This window comes from Passer montanus, unplaced genomic scaffold (assembly GCF_014805655.1).
Source record: "Passer montanus isolate IOZ18808 unplaced genomic scaffold, ASM1480565v1 scaffold18, whole genome shotgun sequence".
Taxonomy (NCBI): domain Eukaryota; kingdom Metazoa; phylum Chordata; class Aves; order Passeriformes; family Passeridae; genus Passer; species Passer montanus.
Window position 1 is genome coordinate 16,262,140 of NW_024365381.1, and position 20,617 is coordinate 16,282,756.

General features: G+C 41.5%; 1 protein-coding gene across 1 annotated transcript; it reads left to right on the forward strand.

The window, feature by feature from the left end:
* Window positions 1–2,077: 2,077 nt before the first annotated feature.
* ZNF410 (zinc finger protein 410) lies at window positions 2,078–20,282 on the forward strand. Its single transcript, XM_039705200.1, has 10 exons — window positions 2,078–2,177; window positions 3,325–3,532; window positions 12,468–12,603; window positions 12,908–13,141; window positions 13,431–13,622; window positions 14,455–14,614; window positions 14,936–15,117; window positions 17,775–17,864; window positions 18,952–19,077; window positions 19,648–20,282. Exons 2-10 carry the CDS (start codon window positions 3,500–3,502, stop codon window positions 19,830–19,832), a joined length of 1,338 nt encoding a protein of 445 aa, XP_039561134.1. The 5' UTR covers window positions 2,078–2,177; window positions 3,325–3,499; the 3' UTR covers window positions 19,833–20,282.
* The last annotated feature ends 335 nt before the right edge of the window (window positions 20,283–20,617 follow it).

A 20,617-nucleotide genomic window follows, 5' to 3' on the forward strand; every position in this document is an offset into this window, starting at 1 on the left:
GCCAAACTCATCTGGCCTAGAAGGATGCAAATGAAAGGAACTTATGCGCCTACATGTCTCCATATTTTAATATCTACTCAGCTACTCCCCATTGTTGAGCTGGTGATGAGTCAAAGGACTTCCAAGATTACTGAGTATCTTAATGTAAAATAGCATCAAGCTTTATGATTCAGTTCCTTTGGACTACCAAAGTAGCATCAAGAAAAGTTGGTTTATCAAGTTAGTAGTTCTGCATTTATTGTTACCTTTATTGGATTGTATTGGATCAGTAATAAAAGGGCATGCTGTGTTAGGGAAACTTTCCTGTCTGACCACCCAGGAGCTACTCTGGCAGTCACGTTCTCACCCACCTAAGCTGGGACTGAAATCCCTCCCCAGTGGGCAGCCCCAGTGAGCCTGACTCCCCACACAGTCACACAGCCAGACAAGGTTTCCTCACCATCTCGCCAGGTTTCCCATAGCAGAGTGTCACTGGTCCCAATCCTTAAAGTAATTCAGTCTTGATGAAGTAACTAAACAGCTTGAGCTGGGATCCTGAACAAAAACCTGGGTTTTTATACCCTCACGGTCTAAGCATGGGAACACTTGGGGGTCCTTGGCTCCTGCCATGTCCGAGTGTGTGATCACCGGGTTGGGCCACAGGTCCCTGAGCTTGTCAGAGGGTTGGCAGTTCACAGCCTCTTGCCTCGGACTCCAGCCGTCCAGAGAGCTCAATCTGCAGCTGCAAACCAAGCTCCCTGCACTGAATGCATTCCTCAGTATATTTCCACAGTACAGTGAAATGGTCTTTTACTGTTACTGCTGCATGGCCATTTAATGAACTCCAGCTTTTGGGATTGTGTTAAAAAAATCAGTCTCAGAAGCTATTACTTGCAGTTTTGTAAGCTTAAATAAATGAATCTGTCTAAAGCTTCAGGCCACCACAATTGTGCCTGAGTGGTCCAATATGATAAATGCCAGACTTTATAGGTTCCCTGATAGAATCCATCTGCAGGGCCAGTATGGCACTGAGGCAGCCCAGTCTCTGAGGCTGTTGAATCACTTTTCCCTGCCTTGTACAACAGAAATGTGCTTCAGCTTGACTGAACATTGATTTCACAGTGCAGGCTTTTGTTAGTATTAATGCAAAGCCTGCAAGCTGATGGGATAATTACTTCAGAAAAAGACATGCATCTAGCTTGCTTGCAGACTTTACGGAGTTACCAGGTGGCTCCAGCAGGTAGCTGGTCAATAGTCTTTTTGCTGAAGCACTAGGCTGTCAGTATGACTCCTCCATTAAGCCACTCACTGCACATTTAAAGCTGAGGGAGATAACTGGGAATCTTTATGCTGCAAATCAAATTTTCAAATGTTCTGAAAGGCAGTGAAGCTGTATTGCACACCTTGGAGGGGCTGGAAAAAAGAAACCGTTCCAAAGTAGTTCAAGGCAAGAGATGACAGTCATTTACCAAGAAGTGACCACAGGTTTTTTTCACAGTCTGCCGTGGCTCAGAAGAGGCTGTGCTCTGAGGGAGCCTCAGGAAACCTGATTTTGCTAGCCTTGACAGCTGCTGTTGGGTTACTGCCATAGCACGAGGGTTTTCACTGCCTGTCAGCACCAGCACCAGGAGTGTGCCACGAGGAGCTGTGCTGGCACGGGAGTCAGGAGTCACGTATGGCTCCAAAGCCACGGGCTAGCCACAACCGAGTTAAAGTTTACAGGACCTGAAGGTCACTGATTCAGCTGCTAATGTCAAGAGCAGAGGCTGCCAACTTCTTCAGGTGCTCTGTTCTGGTCACGTACAGGTAGTGAGCTAAAACCAAAGTGCAAGTTTTTAAAATTACTCGGTCCTTTACAGGAAACCGGTGCTTCCACATGTGCTGCAACAAACTGGGATCATGTGTCTTCCGTGGTGATTTATGTGGAAAAAAGGAGCTCAGCAGATTGAACGTTTCCATAAGGCTCCGGCATAATGTACGGTAACAACCCATACAAAAAAGGTTTACTTGAAGAGGAATCAGGCTGCAGCTAAAGCCTGCAGTCCGGTAACGACCCCATCGGAAGCGGGGACACCCCGAGCACGGCGCCGCTCTTTCCGGGGCGGCGGGGGCAGCGTGCCGTGCCGTGCCGTGCCCCGCCCCGAGCCCGCGCGGTATTTCCGGCCGGGGCTCGTCACGTCCGGGCGGCGGAGATGCCGGTAAGGCGGGTGCCGGGGCTGGTCCGGCCGCTCCTGCGGCACTTGCCGAGCCCTGTGGGGTGCGGGAGCCCAGCGAGCCGCGGAGCGCGGGGGGACGCCCCGGCCCTCCTGTCCTCCCTGTCCCCGCTGCCGGGCCGCCCCTCGCGGCTGCGGCCGGACCCGCGCCCTGGGGCGGTGGCACCTGCCCCGCCGGGCCTCGGCGCTCCGCCCTGCCCCGGGCCTCCGCAGGGCTCCTCCCGGCCGGGGCGTGGGCGGCCGGGCCTGGCAGCGCTGGCTCGTGTCCCGTGGGTCACTCGGGGCCCGTCCTGCCCGTCCGGGCTGACGGCGGCTGCGGGTGGCCGCGGGGGCAGCGCGGGCCCGGCCCGCTGCCTGCGGAGGGCTGGGTTACTGTGCGCTCGCTCGCTGGCTGTGCTGCCTTGCCCCTCCGTGCTGCAGGGCTGCTGTCAGGAGTGCGAGAGGAAAGCTTTTAGGTTGTCCTTTGAGCCGATCCAGTGTTCTCGTTACTGTTTAACATAGTCAGTAGATTGGTAGTTGTGTTGGAAAGAGGAAAAAATTATGTAGTTCATATTTTTCTCCCATCAGCAGTGTCTGAGTGTTTTCCCAGCAGGCAAGAAAAGCTTGTCCTCATGTTTCCCTTTTAGCATCAGCATCATTTGGGTATTTGTGAAATAAGTTCTATTTATCTGGGCTCATCAAGAAATTAAAACTTCTGATTCTGTGAAATATCTCGACTGACAGGAAGAACTGATGTTTGCTGCTGACAGGTTGTTTGTATATGGCTCCCTTTTATCAATAATTTGGATAATTCCACTGTGTTGTGGGTTGGGAATTCAGCTTCCTCATATCTTGCATACTTTGTGATTGGCAGTTGATCCCATAAGTTTCCAGAATGAACAAGGCAATTATCCGTTAAAAATCAGTGATGTCAAAGAAAATGTGGTAAATAACATCTTAACACCGTGAAAGTAATTTTTAAAAGGCTATTTTGTTGATTCAGTGAAAATAGAAATCCAGGAACCTCAGTTAATGAATTTTACTGATACCTCAAAGTATATTTTAGAGTTGCATCAACACATGTTCACTTCTTTTTGCTTTGCTCTTGTTTTTCAGTTCCTCTTTCTTTATGTTTTCTTTTTTGTTGTTTTAGGTTAAATTAATTATTTCTGCAGCAGAGCTTCTTGCAGAAGGACCACCACACTGGTTTGCACTTAGGAAAATATGAAAATAAGCAGGGAGTGTTGTTCTCTCTGAACTAAAAAAAAATAAATAAAATAAATCTGTGCCTTGCTGAGAACAGCTGCAGGAGTTGGACACTTGAATCAATGTTATCGGATGAGTTAGAATCCAAACCTGAGGTGAGCAATTATGAACTGAGTTTGGTTCCCAGGAACATTTATGGGCAACACTTGGAGTCAATGAGTTTACTCTAATTACTGTTTACGTACTAATTTTCCAAGTGTTTTCAGTGACATCTTCTAATGCTTCCATGCTTTGATTTGAATGGTAAAAAATTAGAAAATATTGCAATTTTTTTCACCTCCTTTCAAGTATCAGCCAATATTCTTGCCTGTTCTCAGGTTACATTTTTTCCCACTATTACAGCACTCTTTTGTTATGAGAATAAAATAAATTAACCAATTGACTATTTCTTTCCCTCAAACAAATTGACTACTTGGTTTTGGACAATCTGAATTATTCTGTCAGCATCAGGCAGTCCTGTTCTTCAGTACTCCTGTTTCCATTAAGCAGTTGGCAGAAGTGGTAGGCAGCAGCACACAGGGGATCCCAGTTGCTCAGTGTGAGGCTGCTGGACTGTTCCAGGTTCAGCTGGGCCTGGGGGAATTTTGCAGGGATATAAAATGGATGCAGGATGCAAAATGTCCCCAGACATTTTGCCTGGGGACAGAACTGCAGGGACATTTGTGCATGCACAGCTGCCACAACCACTGGTAAAGCATGAACATACACGTTATCACATGCACAGGGAAAGCATGAACTACCATGGTTTGCTGGTGGGCTGTAGCTGTACCCTCATCACTTGACTCTTGTGCACACTCACATTCACATGTCTCTGCCAGGCCTACAGTCCTTCTGCCCAGAGCCAGGGCTTTTAAGCCAGTTTCTGGCTGGAATTTTTTTTTTTTCCCCAGCCTCCAACTTGCATTACTCAACTAGAAGCTCACTAGCAGTGGACTCACTAGTGGGTAGAATATTTAGGAATGTCTTTGGTAGTTAGATAGGAGGGACTGCAGTGATCAGACACAGCAGTGTACTGACTAGCAGCAAACATATGTTTGGAGTCTCTTTCCCCCTACCCCTGGTTCTTCATTTATCTGCCTTGATTCCTCCTTTGATCCTCCCCCTAAACATTGCATAATAAGCTTAACACATCCTGCTGTCCTTGTTATATTGGATAGTAAGTTTGGTCTGTTGTATGGGATCCATTCTTTCTCTTACCAGTTAAAATTTCTGATTGAACCTCTACAAGATGTCACTCTATTGGTGCTCACTGATCAGTTACTGAGGCGTTCTGGGTTTTGTTACTCTTACCTGTAATATGCTAGATACAAGTGTCTGCAGTGTGTTACATTCAACACCACCGCCTGCTGCCTCTCCTATTTCTTGCCTTTATTTTTCAGGTTGAATGGCCATTAGCTAGCTGTCTGGGCATTTCCCTGCTTCAAGATGCAGGGCTTGTATCACTTGGTGTTCTTGCTTTTCCTGGTTCTCAGCTTTACCTCTGCAGATGGCTGAAGTCCTAGAGCAGAGGACATAGTACAGCTATAAAATACCTTTTGGGGAAGTTTGCAAGACTTAATTGAATGTTTTTTGTTGAGTCTTCTCAATAAAAGTCTTGAGTTTCTGTCCCTGTAAGCAATACAGCATGTGTCTTAAACTGGTACTCTAAAAAGAATGATGATTACATGCTGATAATTCATTACAGCTCATGTGCTATGTTAAGGCATTTGTTTCTTAACAGAGCAGCCAAAGCCCTTCCAATCACACTGTTCAGGAAAAGTAGCTGCAAATTTGTGGCAGCTCTGAGTGGTCTCAGCACAATCTGAAAAGAGTTCCTCTCTCTTGCCTTGTCACTGATATCTCATACATTCTATCAATTTTCTATTGAGTTCTGAATAAGGTGGAAGGGCTTTGTTACTTTTGTCTGTGAATGGGGGGGTTCCCTTGGATTATTTCTGACAGCCAAGGACCAGGATGGTTGGAATGCTCATTTCTCAAATAGGAGCTATAACTGGGCTTTGTCTTTTCTCAACTTGAGTAAGGTATTTGTTAATTAGGCTTGCTTACATAATAGTCTTATTTCCTCATGGCAGAGTTGCATTTCCTTCCCAGCAAGCCCATAATAAGAGTTAGCTGTTTATTCTCCAGAAGAAACAGGCCTGGTAAATAAAAAAAGTTACAGTGGTTGTTGTTGCAGAGGGCATCCTTTCTGTAAATGCTGTCTTCTGAACCATGTTCCTCAATCTTGATCGAGGCTATTTGATACTAAAAATTTTGATTTATTTCCATGTATACATATGCTTTTTTTTAGTCCTGATTATGAAACTTAGGTGTTAAATTAGTACTATTTTCTGTTGCTTGGATGTGAAACTGGTAGACACTCTTTTTACAATTTTCCCAAACAGCAGTTCAAATGTCTCTGAAAGTAAATAATTATTTGATATCTTTTAGTGAGCCATGGCACCACAATTCTTATAGCCACAGATGTTTTTTCATGTACTCTACCATGTGAGAAATATATTAATTAAGAGCTAGCTGTATTTCTGTGACATCTAGATGATAACAATCAAAGCACTATGTCTCTATTGCACAGACTTCTTTGCTACTGGTTTTATCCCTGAAGAAGCCATCAACATACCATTAAATATTTAATGCTTGAGTAGAGGTGAATCCTCCTTTCATAGAAAGTTACAAAGTTGCTTGGAAACAATTGTATGAACAGATGGATCTGCTTTTTCTTCTGGACTCCCTGCCCCCAAAGCTATGGCTATGTAACTATCATTCCTCAGGGAACTGCTAAGATTTGCATTTTGCATGCTTTAAGCTTTTGAGGTGATTTATTACACTTGCATGTATTCCCAGTCACCTCCACCATACTGTCCCAGTGCAGGGTGCTTTCTGGTCTTGGGGTAACTCCTAGCATAATCCAATGAATTACAACTCTATTCTGTAAATTGAATTAGTTATTGAAATGAGGGTGAAGAGAGGTGCTTTAGCCTCTCCTTTCTCTCCTCCTCAGCGCTGCACAAGGAGAGACACTTGTGATTTAATTAGCTCCCCAGAGGCTGTATGGGAGGAGGACATCCCGGTTTCTAGGTAACAAGCCTTCTGCCCTGCACACCCTTCAGCTCCAGCCCCTCCTTTCTCCTCCCCCTCCACTAAATTTTCTTTTGACCTCTTTATTTTGTTTTGGTTCACTGGCTGAATATAGAACAGGAATGGTTTTGATTAAAGACATGGTCCCTGCTGCCCTGGGAATCTGGTGTAGCTCTCCAGCTGTCTAGTGGGAGGATAGATCTGAGGTTCTGGAGAACCTTCTTACCCTGTCCCTCCCAGCAATCCCTACTTCAGCCAAAGCAGCTGCCTGACACTTCTTGGCTTTTGAATCATCTATTATGGGGCAAAGTTAAGATGATCCATCCCAGGTGGCCATATCATCATTTGTTTCTGGTTTGGTAGTTTTGTTGGGTTGGGTTGGTTGGTTGTGGTTTTGTTTTCTTTTTGGGTTGGTTTTTTTTTGGGGTTGTTTTTTTTGGTTTTTTTTTTTTTTTTGGGTTGGTTTATTTCGTGGTGTTTGTTTGGTTTGATTTGGGTTTTTTTTGGGTTTTGTTTTGTTGGGGTTTTTTTTGGTTGTTGTTAAGGATTTCTAACAGAGGTTCTCAGTTCTATTTCGTGGTGTTTGGTTTGATTTGGGTTTTTTTTGGTTTTGTTTTGTTGGGGTTTTTTTTGGTTGTTGTTAAGGATTTCTAACAGAGGTTCTCAGTTCTTTAAACAGTTTTTTGGTTGTTGTTTGTTGCGGGGGTTTTTTCCCTCTCAGGTCAGGGACATTATTTAAGTCTCTTGGTAACACAAGCATTCTTCATTGCTTGTAGTGATAGACCCTGGCGTAATCCTGTCCAATCATTTCTTGTTGACCAGCAGGGATAACAAGTATTTGCTTAGTGACAAAAGCCAAGAAATATTTTACATTTTTTAATACATTCATTGTCTGTATTATTTACAGAATTTTCAGTCATGTGGCATTTCAGCTGAGGTAGTTAAAGGAGGGTATATTCAAGAAGGTGATACGGCAGAGCAAAAATAAAATTCCTTATATCAAGATGCAGCTGAACTTTGCCCTCCAAGGATTATAGATTCTCTCTGTATGATTCACGTCTGTCCCATAAAGTTTCAATCTCTTTAAGTCAAGGATGTCCTTTTGCAATATTAAAATTTATTTCAAATTCCAAGGGATGTCTCAGCTATAGATTAAAGCCACCTCAGACCTCTTATTGTTCCTTTGGTAGCCTGTTAATATTCTGTACCTCCAGTTTCCCTAACTATACCTATTCTGGTGTCCCAAGATGACCTATCTGCTTTGCTTACAAATTCTATCACTTTGGTCATAGTGCATCAGTCTCCTCCCTGTGTAGAGATTCTACAGTCACCATCTCAGGAATATTTACAGCCCATTTGGGGCCTGTTTGTGATGCCAGATGTGATTTGGCTATGGGTTCTGTTAAACTGTATCATGTAGGAGGTTCCTGCCTTCCTGCTCTTTCAGACATGAGACCACCAGTCTGTTCCCAGGTGGACACAAGTGCACCTGGGCCTGAACTGCAAAAATGTGCCTGTGCACACAAAGACAGTACAGAATTATGGCTGCGTGGCAGGATAGGGCTTTTACCAGCACACTCAAACACAAATGGAATTCCCATGGAAAAGAAAGGCCACAAATGGCCTAATCCTGTCCCTACTTATCAGGTAAAAAGGCTTGACATTTGCTAGCATATCACACGTGTCCTCCCTTGGCTGACATGCATACTTCTGGTCGTGCATCTGTCCACTGTTTGCCAAAGCTTGAGTCCTTCCAGTATCCATCTCCAGGCCTTGGGCTTTTTAATTCAGCCTCTGGCCAGGATCTTGGGTTTCCAGATTGTGTTTTTCTCTATTTCACAGGCTATGCCAAAGTGAATTTAATCAAATGAATGTACTCAGAAGCCGTTGAGGAGTGGAAAGCATTAGAGAGGATGAGATAGACCCCAGTGGTGATGCAGAGCAGCAACCTGCAGCCTGCTAATGTGTCAACCAGTATTGTCCCCAATCCCCTTTCTGTTCCCAGTAGTTGTTTCTCTCCTATCTACCTTGAGCCCTCCATTTCCTTGGCTTTGGTCCTTCCCCTAAACATCCATAAGTTTTTCACAGTCCCACAGTTTCTGCTCAAAATACCTTGATATGTTTTACCCAGTCCCAAAATTTCCCCCATATCTCATAGGAAGTTTGCTCTTGCCAATGAAATATGGGTTCTGGTACCCAAGATAGCATTGTTCCTATTCCTTACAAAGTTTCTTGTTGAATTTTTTTCAAGGTCAAACTCAAGTTATTCCTGTACTGGCCCATCCATCAGTGTCCCTCGAGTTCTGGGTATTTTTACCCTCTCTTATCTGCAGTTTGCTAGAGTTTGTTAGTGTTTGTGTATCTGTGCATTTAATTTATCACCCGTCCTGTTCCTAGATTTCTATGCTGAATAGCCAATTACCAGATACCCTTATAATATCCTATTTACTTTCAGCTGCAAAACCATATTGCAAGAAGCTTTAGAGAGCATGACACAATGTTTGTAATGAGTTCTTTCCTGTACTCCAGTTGCTGTAGTTGTCCACAAAGGTATTAAATTATTTTGAACATGAAGGTTTAGGAAAAATCTATCAAGATAAAACTAACATGAAAACTTTTTATTTTGTCTGAATTATTTGAGTTGATGATTGGTTTGCTTTAGTTTATGTGAAGGGTTGAGGTTTTTTTATTCCACATTTTAATAATGGGCATGATTCATGTCAGTTTGTTTCCTCCTGCTTTTTTTGCCCTCTCATAATTCTCTGTACTAGTTTGTCATTACTTTACAAAGCAAATTAAAAGGAATTTCTTTGTTCTGAGCATCTGTTTGTGGTTGCTGCATTTTGCTTTTCTCTGGTGGCTTGATGTTGCTATGTTGAAGTGGAAGGTTTGAAGCAAAGCTTTTTTCTTGTAGGAGGCAAGTTTCATTTAGGTCTTTTGTATGAAAATAGGCAACTCCATAAAACAGGTGTTTTGTGGTGGAGTAAGAAGCAGTAGGGCTCATCAACATAAAAGACAATCCAATAATTTAGATCTATCTTAGTGCTCACAGATTTTGGTCTCTACTTCTTTTTTCTGGTTGCCTTGTGCATTATTCCTAACACTCTTTACTTCTCTTTCTCCTATTTTTTAATCCTAAATTAGAATGCATGGCCCTGGGAGGGGGGCGGTGGGGGGACTGTCTGTTATTGCCTAGGTATTTTTTTGACAACATAAAAATAGATTCATCTTCGTGCTAGGTCCTCTGGATAATCTTATGTCTAAGATGAAACAATTCTAACCTTTCAAACTGCCATCTGGCTTGTGGCCTAGTTCAAATGGCACATTGCCATCTGAATGACTGCAGGACTTAATTTGTAGCTTCATAATTGTCAGTGATGACAGCCTGCTCCTAAGGGAGGGTGAGTCAAGGGTGATCCCAGCCCAGGCAGTGCCCTCACAGACCAGGGCACTGCTGCAGCACCCGAGCATGGACGGCACAGACAGGTGCTGGCATCCACAGCCCTCAGCCCTCGGTAAGGCAAGGTGGTGAACCAGTCCAGGCTCTATCCAGAGTCCAGGCAGGAGCAGCAGAAGATGGGGCTGGAGACACAGATGCAGTAAAAATGTGAGGTTCATCCAATAGACAGGGCTTGAGACAGGTAAACCTACAGCACAGCTCAGGAAGGAATGACTGGCCCAGGCTGAGCTTAAAAGGAGCCCCTAAGGAGAAGTGTGGGTGCAGGTTCCAGAGAGACCAATCAGGGCTGTTAAAGCTTCAGGGTTCCTACAGCAGCAGCTCTTTGAGGTAAAAGTGTCTGAGAAAGCATCAGTATTTCTAGTGCTTTTGTGAGAGGAAATGAGCATAGAGAAATCGGAGCACAAAATACTAAGTTTTCTTTACAGTTTCTTTGATTTAACAGACTTTCTCTTGATGTAAGAGAGGCTCAAAAAGCTGCTGTCTGCTGCAGGAATAATTTGGAATTAGATGCCAATAGTTCTGAAAAAGAAGTACTAAGACATTCACAATATACAGAATAAGAATCAAATTATCTGTGAATGTTGAGTTTTAATCACAAATATACAATAGGCACATCAGGATTTTTTAGTCTTTTTCTTTTGACACTGATGTGCTATCTCAGTGAACAGAGAATTCCATCTGGGTTCTCTGTGACTGCATGTTGAAATGTGTCACAATGAGGGTAGTAGCTTTTGAATAACTGTCTTGTACAATTTCCTTCTAAATGCCAAAGATAAAAGTTTGCTACATACAGTTGTTTGCTAGACAGCAGCAGAATCAGCAGAATGCAGGATTTTTGTCAAGGAGTTTCCTAGAGATAAGGAATTTGAGATTTGACTTTTTAGTATATTGTTATTGTCCATATTTCTTCATTTAGTGTTTAAAAAAAACCCCATAGATGTGAGTATATGAGTTAATTTGTTTGACAGAACTTAAAGGCAAACAAATAGATCCTACATGCAGGGTTTGAGCAGTATTTTCACTGAAATGTGGAGTATGTGTCTGGGTGTGTTACAACTGGCCTCTTCTGTCCTTCTGAAGTGTAAATCCCTACAGGGGAGGGATTTGAGACCATGTTTAAAAAAGCTCATGCAGTTCACAGAATTTGTTCAGTCCACTGCAAAAGTTGGACTGCGTTGTCTCCTAACTTCCAGCAGCACTTCCTTTGTTAAATCAAAATGAACACAGGCTGAGTGCTTGTAGCTTTATCCTGATAAACATGGGCAGCACAAAGTACCTGGGTCTGTGTTCAAGGGCTGCTGCCTAAGGATAACCTTCATGGATTTCTTTGGGATCTATCCCCACACTTCTCATTTCACTTGCTAACTAGGCTGTCTTGGGGTTCATTAGCATATGAGAAGCACTAGAAATTGGTGTGTGCCACTAGAGACCCACTGTAGAGAGCAGGACCACACAGGAAGCAGGTGAGAATGGAGTTTAATAAGAAGACAGGATGCAGGGTAAGAGTTGGGCTGTGCCAGACAACTGAATTGACCAACTTCCTGCTTATGTGCAATGGGCCCCTTTTATCCTCCCCTCTCCATTTTCTTATGTTTGTTCTGCCCTGATCCATCTTGATCTTTTCCTTTTCCTGCCTTTGGCCCTTCCCTTAAACAATGCCTAATAAGTCCTGTACAAATCCCTCAAAATCTTTTGACCAGTCCCAAATTCCTCCCCAGGGAATGCATCTCAGTTTAAGTCCCCCTTGTTGCAATAGTCCCCCTTGTTTCGTGTAGTAATTTGGAGAGGGTTTCTTCTGTTAATCCCCTTCAGGGAATGCATCTCAGTTTAAGTCCTGTACCTCTGTATGCAATAGTCCCCCTTGTTTCGTGTAGTAATTTGGAGAGGGTTTCTTCTGTTAATCCCCTTAGTTGGTGGGTTGGTTGTCCATCTTTGATGGTTTTAGGAGTAGTTGATTTGGATGGGTAAGGCTGTCTGTGTTCTTCCCCTTGTAATTCCAACAGTGTTTCTCTGATTGTTATCTGCTTTTGAATAGCCATGTGATAGACATCTTTGTAACTAGTCTTCTGATTGCTTTTTTGTTAATTTAGAAAAGGCCAGCTTTCAGTTAAGTATTTAAAGACAATGATTTAAAAAAATACCTGTATCAAAGGCTGAGTGTGGAAAACATTACCTTGAAATGTTAGACCATAATAAAGTATCAAGTGGTAAAATGTTAATTAAAAAGAAATATAGCCTAACTGGACTTACTTTGCAATGATCCAGAGCTGTTTATTATATGTTGAATGAGAAGTTTGTAGGTATTTCAGAGATGACAAACAATTCTTTGCTTGTATTAATGTAAATTGAAAAGTTTCTGTTTATATCTGTATGTATTCATGGTATTATATTCAATGTCTCTTACAAGACAGTAGGGACTACTGGACTGACTGGATTTAGTACCTTTTTACATGATTTGTGCTGCTCTTGACCTAATCTTCAGTATGTTTTTTCAGCTGCTGGTTCAGTTTGTTCAAAATACTTCTATTCCACTGGGACAAGGACTGGTGGAATCAGAACCAAAAGACATCACCTGTCTCTCTCTGCTTCCTGTTACTGAGACCTCAGAATGCAACAGACTCATGTTGCCAGGTACAATCTATCAGGCAGATCTTTGTGACCCTGCCCTTCATACAGCTGTCTTTGCTTCACCCCTCTGGCCCCCCTGCTGTCTCTTGCTGATAAGACATCCCAGGGATGGAGGAACAAGTTCAGCAGAGTGACTGAATCTTCTCATTTAATAGTGAAGTCTGACTAGTTAGAAACTTCCTCTTCCCTTCTCTCTCAAGTTCTGGGTTTTTGTTTTTTTTTTTCCTTAGAAAAATAATTTCATAGTTGTCCTTTAGTCACAGTGTATTTATACTTCTATTTACTCTGGTTTCACTTTCCTCATTAGATGATGAAAGAGATCTCACTTCTCCAAGTCACACTAATTCTTCCAAAGATGTTTCTTCATCTGCTGTCTTGAGAAGTCTCCAGGTAAACGTGGGCCCTGATGGAGAGGAAACAAGGGCACAGAATGTACAGAAACCATCTGAACTTCTGTCAACTCCAGAAACTTCTAGTTTATTGCAAGACTTCCAGCCCAGTGACAGCACTTCATTCATTCTTCTCAACCTAACAAGAGCAGGTAATTGTCCTTCTGTTTGTCATCTGTCTGGATATGTCTCAGCAGAATGCAGGAGATACAAGTACAGCTCTGTCCCTGCTGCTTATGAAGAGGAAAGATCCTGCAATTTGCTGGGCATTATTGGATATTTTAGGAGCATTTAGTCATCAACATCTTTCTACAATGTAGAGGTCAGTGGAGACTTTTTCAGGGCAGCTATTTCATCCATGCTATGAACACTAACGTCTGAGAAACAAAAGAAACTTCCCTCTGTTACATTATTGTTTCACAAATTTATCTTCTTTTCTAGGGCTGGGGTCTCCCGCAGAGCACTTGGTGTTTGTTCAAGATGAAGCAGAAGATTCTGGCAATGACTTTCTCTCCCATGATAGCACAGACAGCAGTACCCCATGGTTCCTACGAGTGCAAGAATTGGCCCATGACAGTTTAATTGCTGCCACTCGGGCACAGCTCGCCAAGAATGCCAAAGCAAGCAATAATGGTAGGAGATCCACAGATTGTGTCTCAACTGTGAATGTTCCATACAAGAACCCTAGTCTCACATTGTTTCTTCCTCTCTTTAATTCTCTCTTGCTTTGAATCAGTTATGACATCTTCAAATCATCAGTGACGGAATTATACAGAACAATTATGCTTTTTTCATCATTATAAATAGGCTTCTCATCTTTTCTTGGGGAGTGAACTCTAGTGGAACCATCTGTTCATTGTAGCCTACTAGTTCTCCAGTACATGTAAAGAATATCTTCTTTCTGACTGAAGCTGCTTGTTTTTCAACTTTCATTTTCACTTTTAAGAACCTATTTTTAATACATACTGTGAATTATACTTTCATTTTAGCTCCACTGAGTTTGGAGATCAGTTTTCTGGAGAATTCATGATTGAATTTAGTCACATGTTTTTTGACTTAATTATTTTAATAAATAATTGCATGCAAATGCAGTATCTCTTATTTTAGCTAAGGTGTTTTTAAAAGCAGCTTAGCTAATAGGTGAAAGTTGGCTGCTAGTTAAAATCGGTTCATTGATATAGAGACCATTTTTACAATTTCTGGTGCAGTGGCTTTCTATTCTTTTTGTGATAAGCCTTATCTGGTAGGCTTGTGGGGAATAGTTTATGGGCCTGGTAGGGTTTGCAAGTCTGTGTTTGATCCCTGTTATGGGCAGCAGCATGTAGGACATGCTAAACATTTAGTAGCCAGACACATAGCTGATTTACAATCCTGTATCATATATAGTGCTGGTTTTTCTATTAAATTTGATGTATTATAGTAATCTGTATGTTTTTTTAGATTTTGGTGGGCTTTTTTTTTCCAGGGGAAAACGTTCATCTTTGCACAGGAGATGGGCAGCCAAAAGATTCAAGCCCCATTCCTCATTTATCTCGTGTGGAAAGAAAGCTGAAGTGCACAGTTGAGGGCTGTGATCGGACATTTGTATGGCCAGCTCACTTCAAGTATCATCTGAAAACACACCGGTGAGCAGAATGAAGCTATTTGTTATTATGACCTTGAAAAAATGCACTCTGTATTTGACATAATAGGTTAGGTTTTGACATTAACAAGCTGGGAAAACTTGGCATTATTCATATAAACATTAGGTCTGTGGAGTGCTTTTAGTCAATTATGCTGAAAAACTTGGATTAGATTTAGATAATGTTGCAGGTATGTTTGTTATGTTTGGTTTAGAATTTTTGTATTTTAACAGGTACTTATATTTAATAAAAGAAAGAAATCAAGTGTCAATGAAAAAATGTGTTGCAGTAGCTGGTAATGAAACAGCTTTTTTTGCTTTGTAGTAACGACCGCTCCTTCACCTGCCCAGCAGAAGGCTGTGGAAAAAGTTTCTACGTCTTGCAAAGGCTGAAGGTGCACATGAGAACTCACAATGGTGAAAAACCCTTTGTGTGCACAGAACTGGGCTGTGGTAAACAGTTCACAACAGCTGGAAATCTGAAGAACCACCTACGAATTCACACTGGTGTGTTTTAGACCTCACCTATTTGTGGTCTGCTGAGGTGGGGTCTTTCCTGAGGAATAAACCACTTCCTCCTCTCTCATCAAACTATTGAAAGTATTATGTTGTTTACCTCTGCCCTCCATTAATGTCCCTTTTCTGTCAATTCACCTTGATCTGTAGGTCACATAAATCAAGTGCTAATCTCTTTTATTATCTTCTATAGTTTCACACAGGCGTTATCTTTCAGATAGTGTGTGGTGATGCTGTATTCTGCTCAGACGCATACTCTGAAGATTCTCTTCCAGTTTTGTGATGGAGGAAGGGGTGTGTGAAACTAGACTGTTACCAAGGGAATAGTTAGTGAACATGACTTATGAAATTGTGTTTTGTAAAGAGGTTCTTTAAAATTCCTGAAAGGCTCAATAGCTTAGATAGTAGGAGCTGTACTGACATCTGCCTGACTGACTAGCTTGTGTTACCTATGCTGCTGGTAGAATGAAGACATTTGGGACATACAGGGAAATGAGGAATGCAGTGGAATGAGTGGCAAAAATATAGTAGCAAAGTAGAAAAAAGCATTAATCAGAAGGCAGCATTATGGTGTGCAAACTGCTGTTTGCACAATGCTAATTTGGGATGTTACTCTATGCTGAGCCTGTATACTCTCAATTAATGCTCAGCTTTTTATAGTAAATAAAACAAGAACCTTTGTTTCATAGTGCTGTATTTTATACATGGTTTGTTTATGATGGCTCCTCTGGAGAATATGATCCTGCCTTGTCAGTATTTTTAGAAGTTGGTATAGCAGCCAAAGTGCTTTAGGTGTTTTTGTACTAGAAAGTTGTTTGAGAGAGGCACAAATGAAATGACCAGCAGTATAATAGTGACCAGCAATTTAATTAAGGACCTGAAAAGTTCATAGTGAATAATCTGGTGATTTTATTTGTTTAGTTTTTTAAGCCTCAGGGTTATCACAACACTCAAACAAATGGCCCAGTTCAGGCTGCTGGGAATATTGTTAGAGATTCCCTGATGGCCTTGCAAGCATTGTACTACAGTTGGTTAACATTTCAAAATAACCTTGACAAGTGTGAGAGAACAAGACCTCCCTGGTAAAATGAAATTACAGATTATGTGGGTCGCCAGCAGCTGTTTGTGCCTTCTGCCTTCCTTAAACACGACCGTATGGTATGTGGTGTGTCGGTGCACATGGTGCTATTTTAAAGTATGTGCAGTCTAGCTGGAACACATGGTTTGGGGGCAGATGTTGGGATACAGTTAAAAATGGTGTATACCAATAATAAAATTTTGAATGTGTAGTAACAGCAGCTATATTTTTTGCAGTTTTCTTTTGCACTTACAGCTCCCAGCCAAGGTGCAGATTAAGTTAATAGGCCCAGCAGATAAATGCACAATCCTCCCTGATAAGAGAGCATTCTGCAACCAGCAGAGTAGTAGCTTCTGGAGGAGTAAATAGTAACTTTCTAAACTTCAAATGGATAATGTGGAATTAAACATTTAATCAGACCTAAGGTGTTATGAAATTGCAGGTGTAAATAGCTCTAGGGTGTCTTATAGATGGAACTGTGTGCTGTTAGTTAGGTCAATGGTAGTTTTTCCAAATTTTTAAAGTTTCACAGCAAGCCTGAAAGTACAATCAGTGTTTGAGACTCTGCTACATATTTCAGCTTTGTAACACCAATTGGAACATGCTGTGTTGATCCTTTTTGCTTACAGCTGTCAAATGCTCTTGTAGATAAGAGGCTAATAAATGAGCTGTAGGGAGAAGAGTTCTAAAGGCAAGTAGAAATACCTTTAAAAGCAAGTTTACTCTGGAAGAACTACTTATATATTGTACAATAAATTGTTAAAATAGCTTCCTGTGGTCTTGCTATTACTCTTGTACAAGGGTCCAGTTAAAGACTTGAAATCATTGTGTTAAACATGGTATACTGAGTTCTTTAGTGGGATGTTGCAGGCAAAAGTTATGTCTAGCTTTATTAAGAGAGTGCTCAAAACAGCTTAATTTTATTGCACTGCATTAATGTAGTAACCTCCCAATTTATCATAATTTAAATAAATAAAAAATAGCTGGGATATAAACTTCAGCCCATGAGAACAATTTGTGCCTTGAATTACATTATATCTATGTCAGTTCCTCCTCACATAGATATAAATGACTGACACATCTCTCACAGGATTTTGGCAAGTTCAGCCTGATCTGAAATAAAGTATAGAATCAGATATGAAGGGAAATACAGTTAATGGGATTTTTGGCACTGAAAGGCAGAAAGGGAGCAGGACCCCGTGAGTGTGTGGAACAGAGAGCTGGTTGTTGTGAACTGCAAATAGAAGATACATCATAGATCAAGTAGTTTTATTTTACTATATTATTATTTATATACTTGGAAGATTATCTAGAAACAGTGGTCCCTTGCTTCAGTTTCAGTGAAGGATGGTCTAAGAATATTTTAAAATAATGCCTCTGTTTCTTCTGGTGAAGAGAATGCTGTAAAAGCCTTAGGAAGCTTAGGAAGGATGTGCAGTTTCCATGGAACTCTGATATACATAAGGCCAAATGGGAGAATGGGGTAGAGATGTCCAGGCTGTTCTCAGGGACTTAGGCAATCAGATTAAGTTGTGATCCCAGAACCTAAGAACTTACTTTTCCCTTGTAGGGGAAAAACCCTTTCTGTGTCAGGCACAGGGATGTGGTCGCTCCTTTGCTGAATACTCCAGTCTTCGGAAACATTTGGTTGTCCACTCAGGTAAGAGTCTTCATCTGACATTCTGTCATCTATCTGAAAAGAGACCTGTTGTAGGACTTTGATTTGATTTCCTTAAGAAAAATCCTGGTTTCTACAGAGCTTCTGGTCACAGTGTTTTTTGACTTCCCTTTGTGGTGCCTATAGCCTGTACACTTTAATTTTTTAGTTTGTTTCTATTTCTAAACTGAAATTACATTTAAAACATTTTTTTAAATTGTTTCTAAAATGTCATGAAGTTGATTATCTTTTTCATGGCTGCCATTTGGTTATTTTAAAAAGAGACTCTAGCATCTCTGTGTATTAACCAGAGCCATTTGAATCTGAAATCCTTCAAGTGGGTTTCTGCCATTGGTAGGGTATTTTTTCCCACTACGTACCTGTAATTGGACAAAGGTTTAGGTGGAAATGTATTTCACAAGTGTTTCAAAGCTTCTGCTTTCTGTTTTGATTGCTCTATCTTATATATCATCAGCACACAATCAAAATTGTATGTGTGGTGAATGGGAGATATTATTGAAGTAACAATATTTGGGATTGAGCTCTCCATGCTTTTTCTGTCCTGTCTCCTTGGCTTCCATGCCACTGAGCCAGGAAGTATGGACAAGCAGGCTTGTATTGTGAAAATTATTAACTGCTCTGTAAAATGAAAATCCTTTTACAGTGACAAGTCATCATCAAGTCCCTGCTCAGTAATGTAAACCAGGTGCTGCAATTCATTGTGTGATGGCAGGAGACAGCTTCCTTGCCTCTGGTCATTTTATTCTATATATGGGACATCAAGTATTTCCATATCAATGAGTAAATTATTTCAAATTACTTGTTCCCTCTCATCAATCTGATTTGAAGATTTTGTTACTCTTCAGACTTGAGTTATCCAACAACTGCCATTACTGATATCTAAACCTCTTCTGTTCTAGAAGCTTATGGCCCTCCAGGAGATGGGAATAAGTCTCATTTGTGTTTTACTGATAAATTACCACCAGTGGTATTAACAGCATTTCAAAACTGTTATTAGTTTCTTAGTTGATGAGGTCTCTTCTCCCAGTTTGATAATTCTTGGGATATTTCTTCCCCCTTTGACTCCAAGGAGTGAAGCCCCATCAGTGCCAAATTTGTGGGAAGACATTTTCCCAGAGTGGTAGCAGAAATGTGCATATGAGGAAGCACCACTCCCGAATTGGAACAGCTGGCAGCAGGGAGCGAGAACAGCCAGGTAAAGAAGGGACCACATGCACTCTGGGGGAAAAGTGCAGGGAAAAAATTAGTGGATGGTCAAAGAAAAGATGTCTGTCCTGATAATATGAGAATACAAGCCAGTAAGAAACAAAAGTCTGTTCCTCTTGGAGACAAGGACTGCTTACTTTTCCCTTTTCTAGGACAGAAGACAAAGGTGTATTTTTGTATGGGAGTCAAGGGGTAGATATGTTTATTGTTTTCAAAATCAGTATGAATCTAGCTGGGTTTTTTATGTCAATTTTTTCCCTTGGTTATGTTTTGTTGTTGCAAGCAGCCTGGGTTTTTACGTAATGTGAATTATTTAAAGAGAAAGCCAATCCTGCATAAGATCCCACCATAGTAAGGTTCAAAACAATAAACATAGTATTTTCCATCCATTGGAGCACTGGCTGCCCAAAGAGTAGGAATGGATAAAGTAGGTGTCTAGGGAAGAATTCAGTATGACTTGAAGTGGGGCAGGGATAGGATTGTAGGATAGAATTTTATCTTATATTGCAGTGTAATTGCATCATGGGAATTCTCTTTTACCCTTTTTTTCCCACAATAGAGTCACTGATGGGCAGCAGTTTGCTGGAAGAATCAACAGTGCACAGTAAGAATCTCATCTCCATGAACTCTCAGCCCAGCCTTGGTGTTGAGTCTCTGCACCTGCCAGACACTGAGTCAATTATTGGAGTAGAAGAGGGTGAGACCAGCTGCTCTTTTTTCCGCCCTCTTATATGTGGTGACTGAGATGGGATCGATCATTCCTCCTTGAGGCTCACCATATTGCAGTGGGATGAATGAACATTGCTTTAACTGTGCACAGAGGGGTGGGTAGATAGTGGATGAATCCTAAAACTGGAGTTGGAGAAGATCTGCTGGACCAAGTTTCTCTCTTGCAGAGCTTGAAAGGTGAAGTCTGCTTAGGTGTCACTTAGCCCATGTTGTGGAATGCCATTTCAAAACTGCTTATGCAGTCCATCTCCTAAAGCCTAAAGTGTTTGTTTTGCTGGAGCACCTAGGAGCCCCAGCTAAGGACCAGGACCTCATTGTGCTAGGCACTGTTCAAATATTCAGTATCCTGAGCAACAGGCCTTCCTTCCACCCTTTACCTTCAGAGACTATATTCTAATACATCTCACTGTCAGAAGCTGACTTACTATATGAAATAAATGTACTACTTGATATCATTTGATTACATTTGCTGTGTTCTGTTCCTGCTTTTCCCAATCATTTTTCTCCAAAATGTTTTTGGTATATCAAGCTCTTTAAATGAGTCTTCCACACGGTGTTCTGAATATTTTGTTACCTTAAAGAGCCTTCACAACTGGCATTACTGAGAATGCAAAGTTTTGCTGAGGTACTGTGTATCTGTAATAGCTTCTATGCAAAGGGAATACCTAGAATTTATATTGCTCCCTAGCTGAATGGAAAGGTAGCGCTGCTGCTGGTATAGGTACTGTAAGCTGGAGGTTCCTGCAGATGCTCCACCAGGTACCTGGGAATCAAAGTCTGATGCAGTTTGGTTGCCATCT

Bases quoted from the DNA above. Each gene is read 5' to 3' on its own strand.
- ZNF410 (XM_039705200.1), top strand. From the start codon at position 3,500: ATGTTATCGGATGAGTTAGAATCCAAACCTGAG. The intron at 3,533-12,467 runs GTGAGCAATTAT...ATGTTTTTTCAG, and splicing joins AGTTAGAATCCAAACCTGAG to CTGCTGGTTCAGTTTGTTCA. The intron at 12,604-12,907 runs GTACAATCTATC...TTTCCTCATTAG, and splicing joins CAACAGACTCATGTTGCCAG to ATGATGAAAGAGATCTCACT.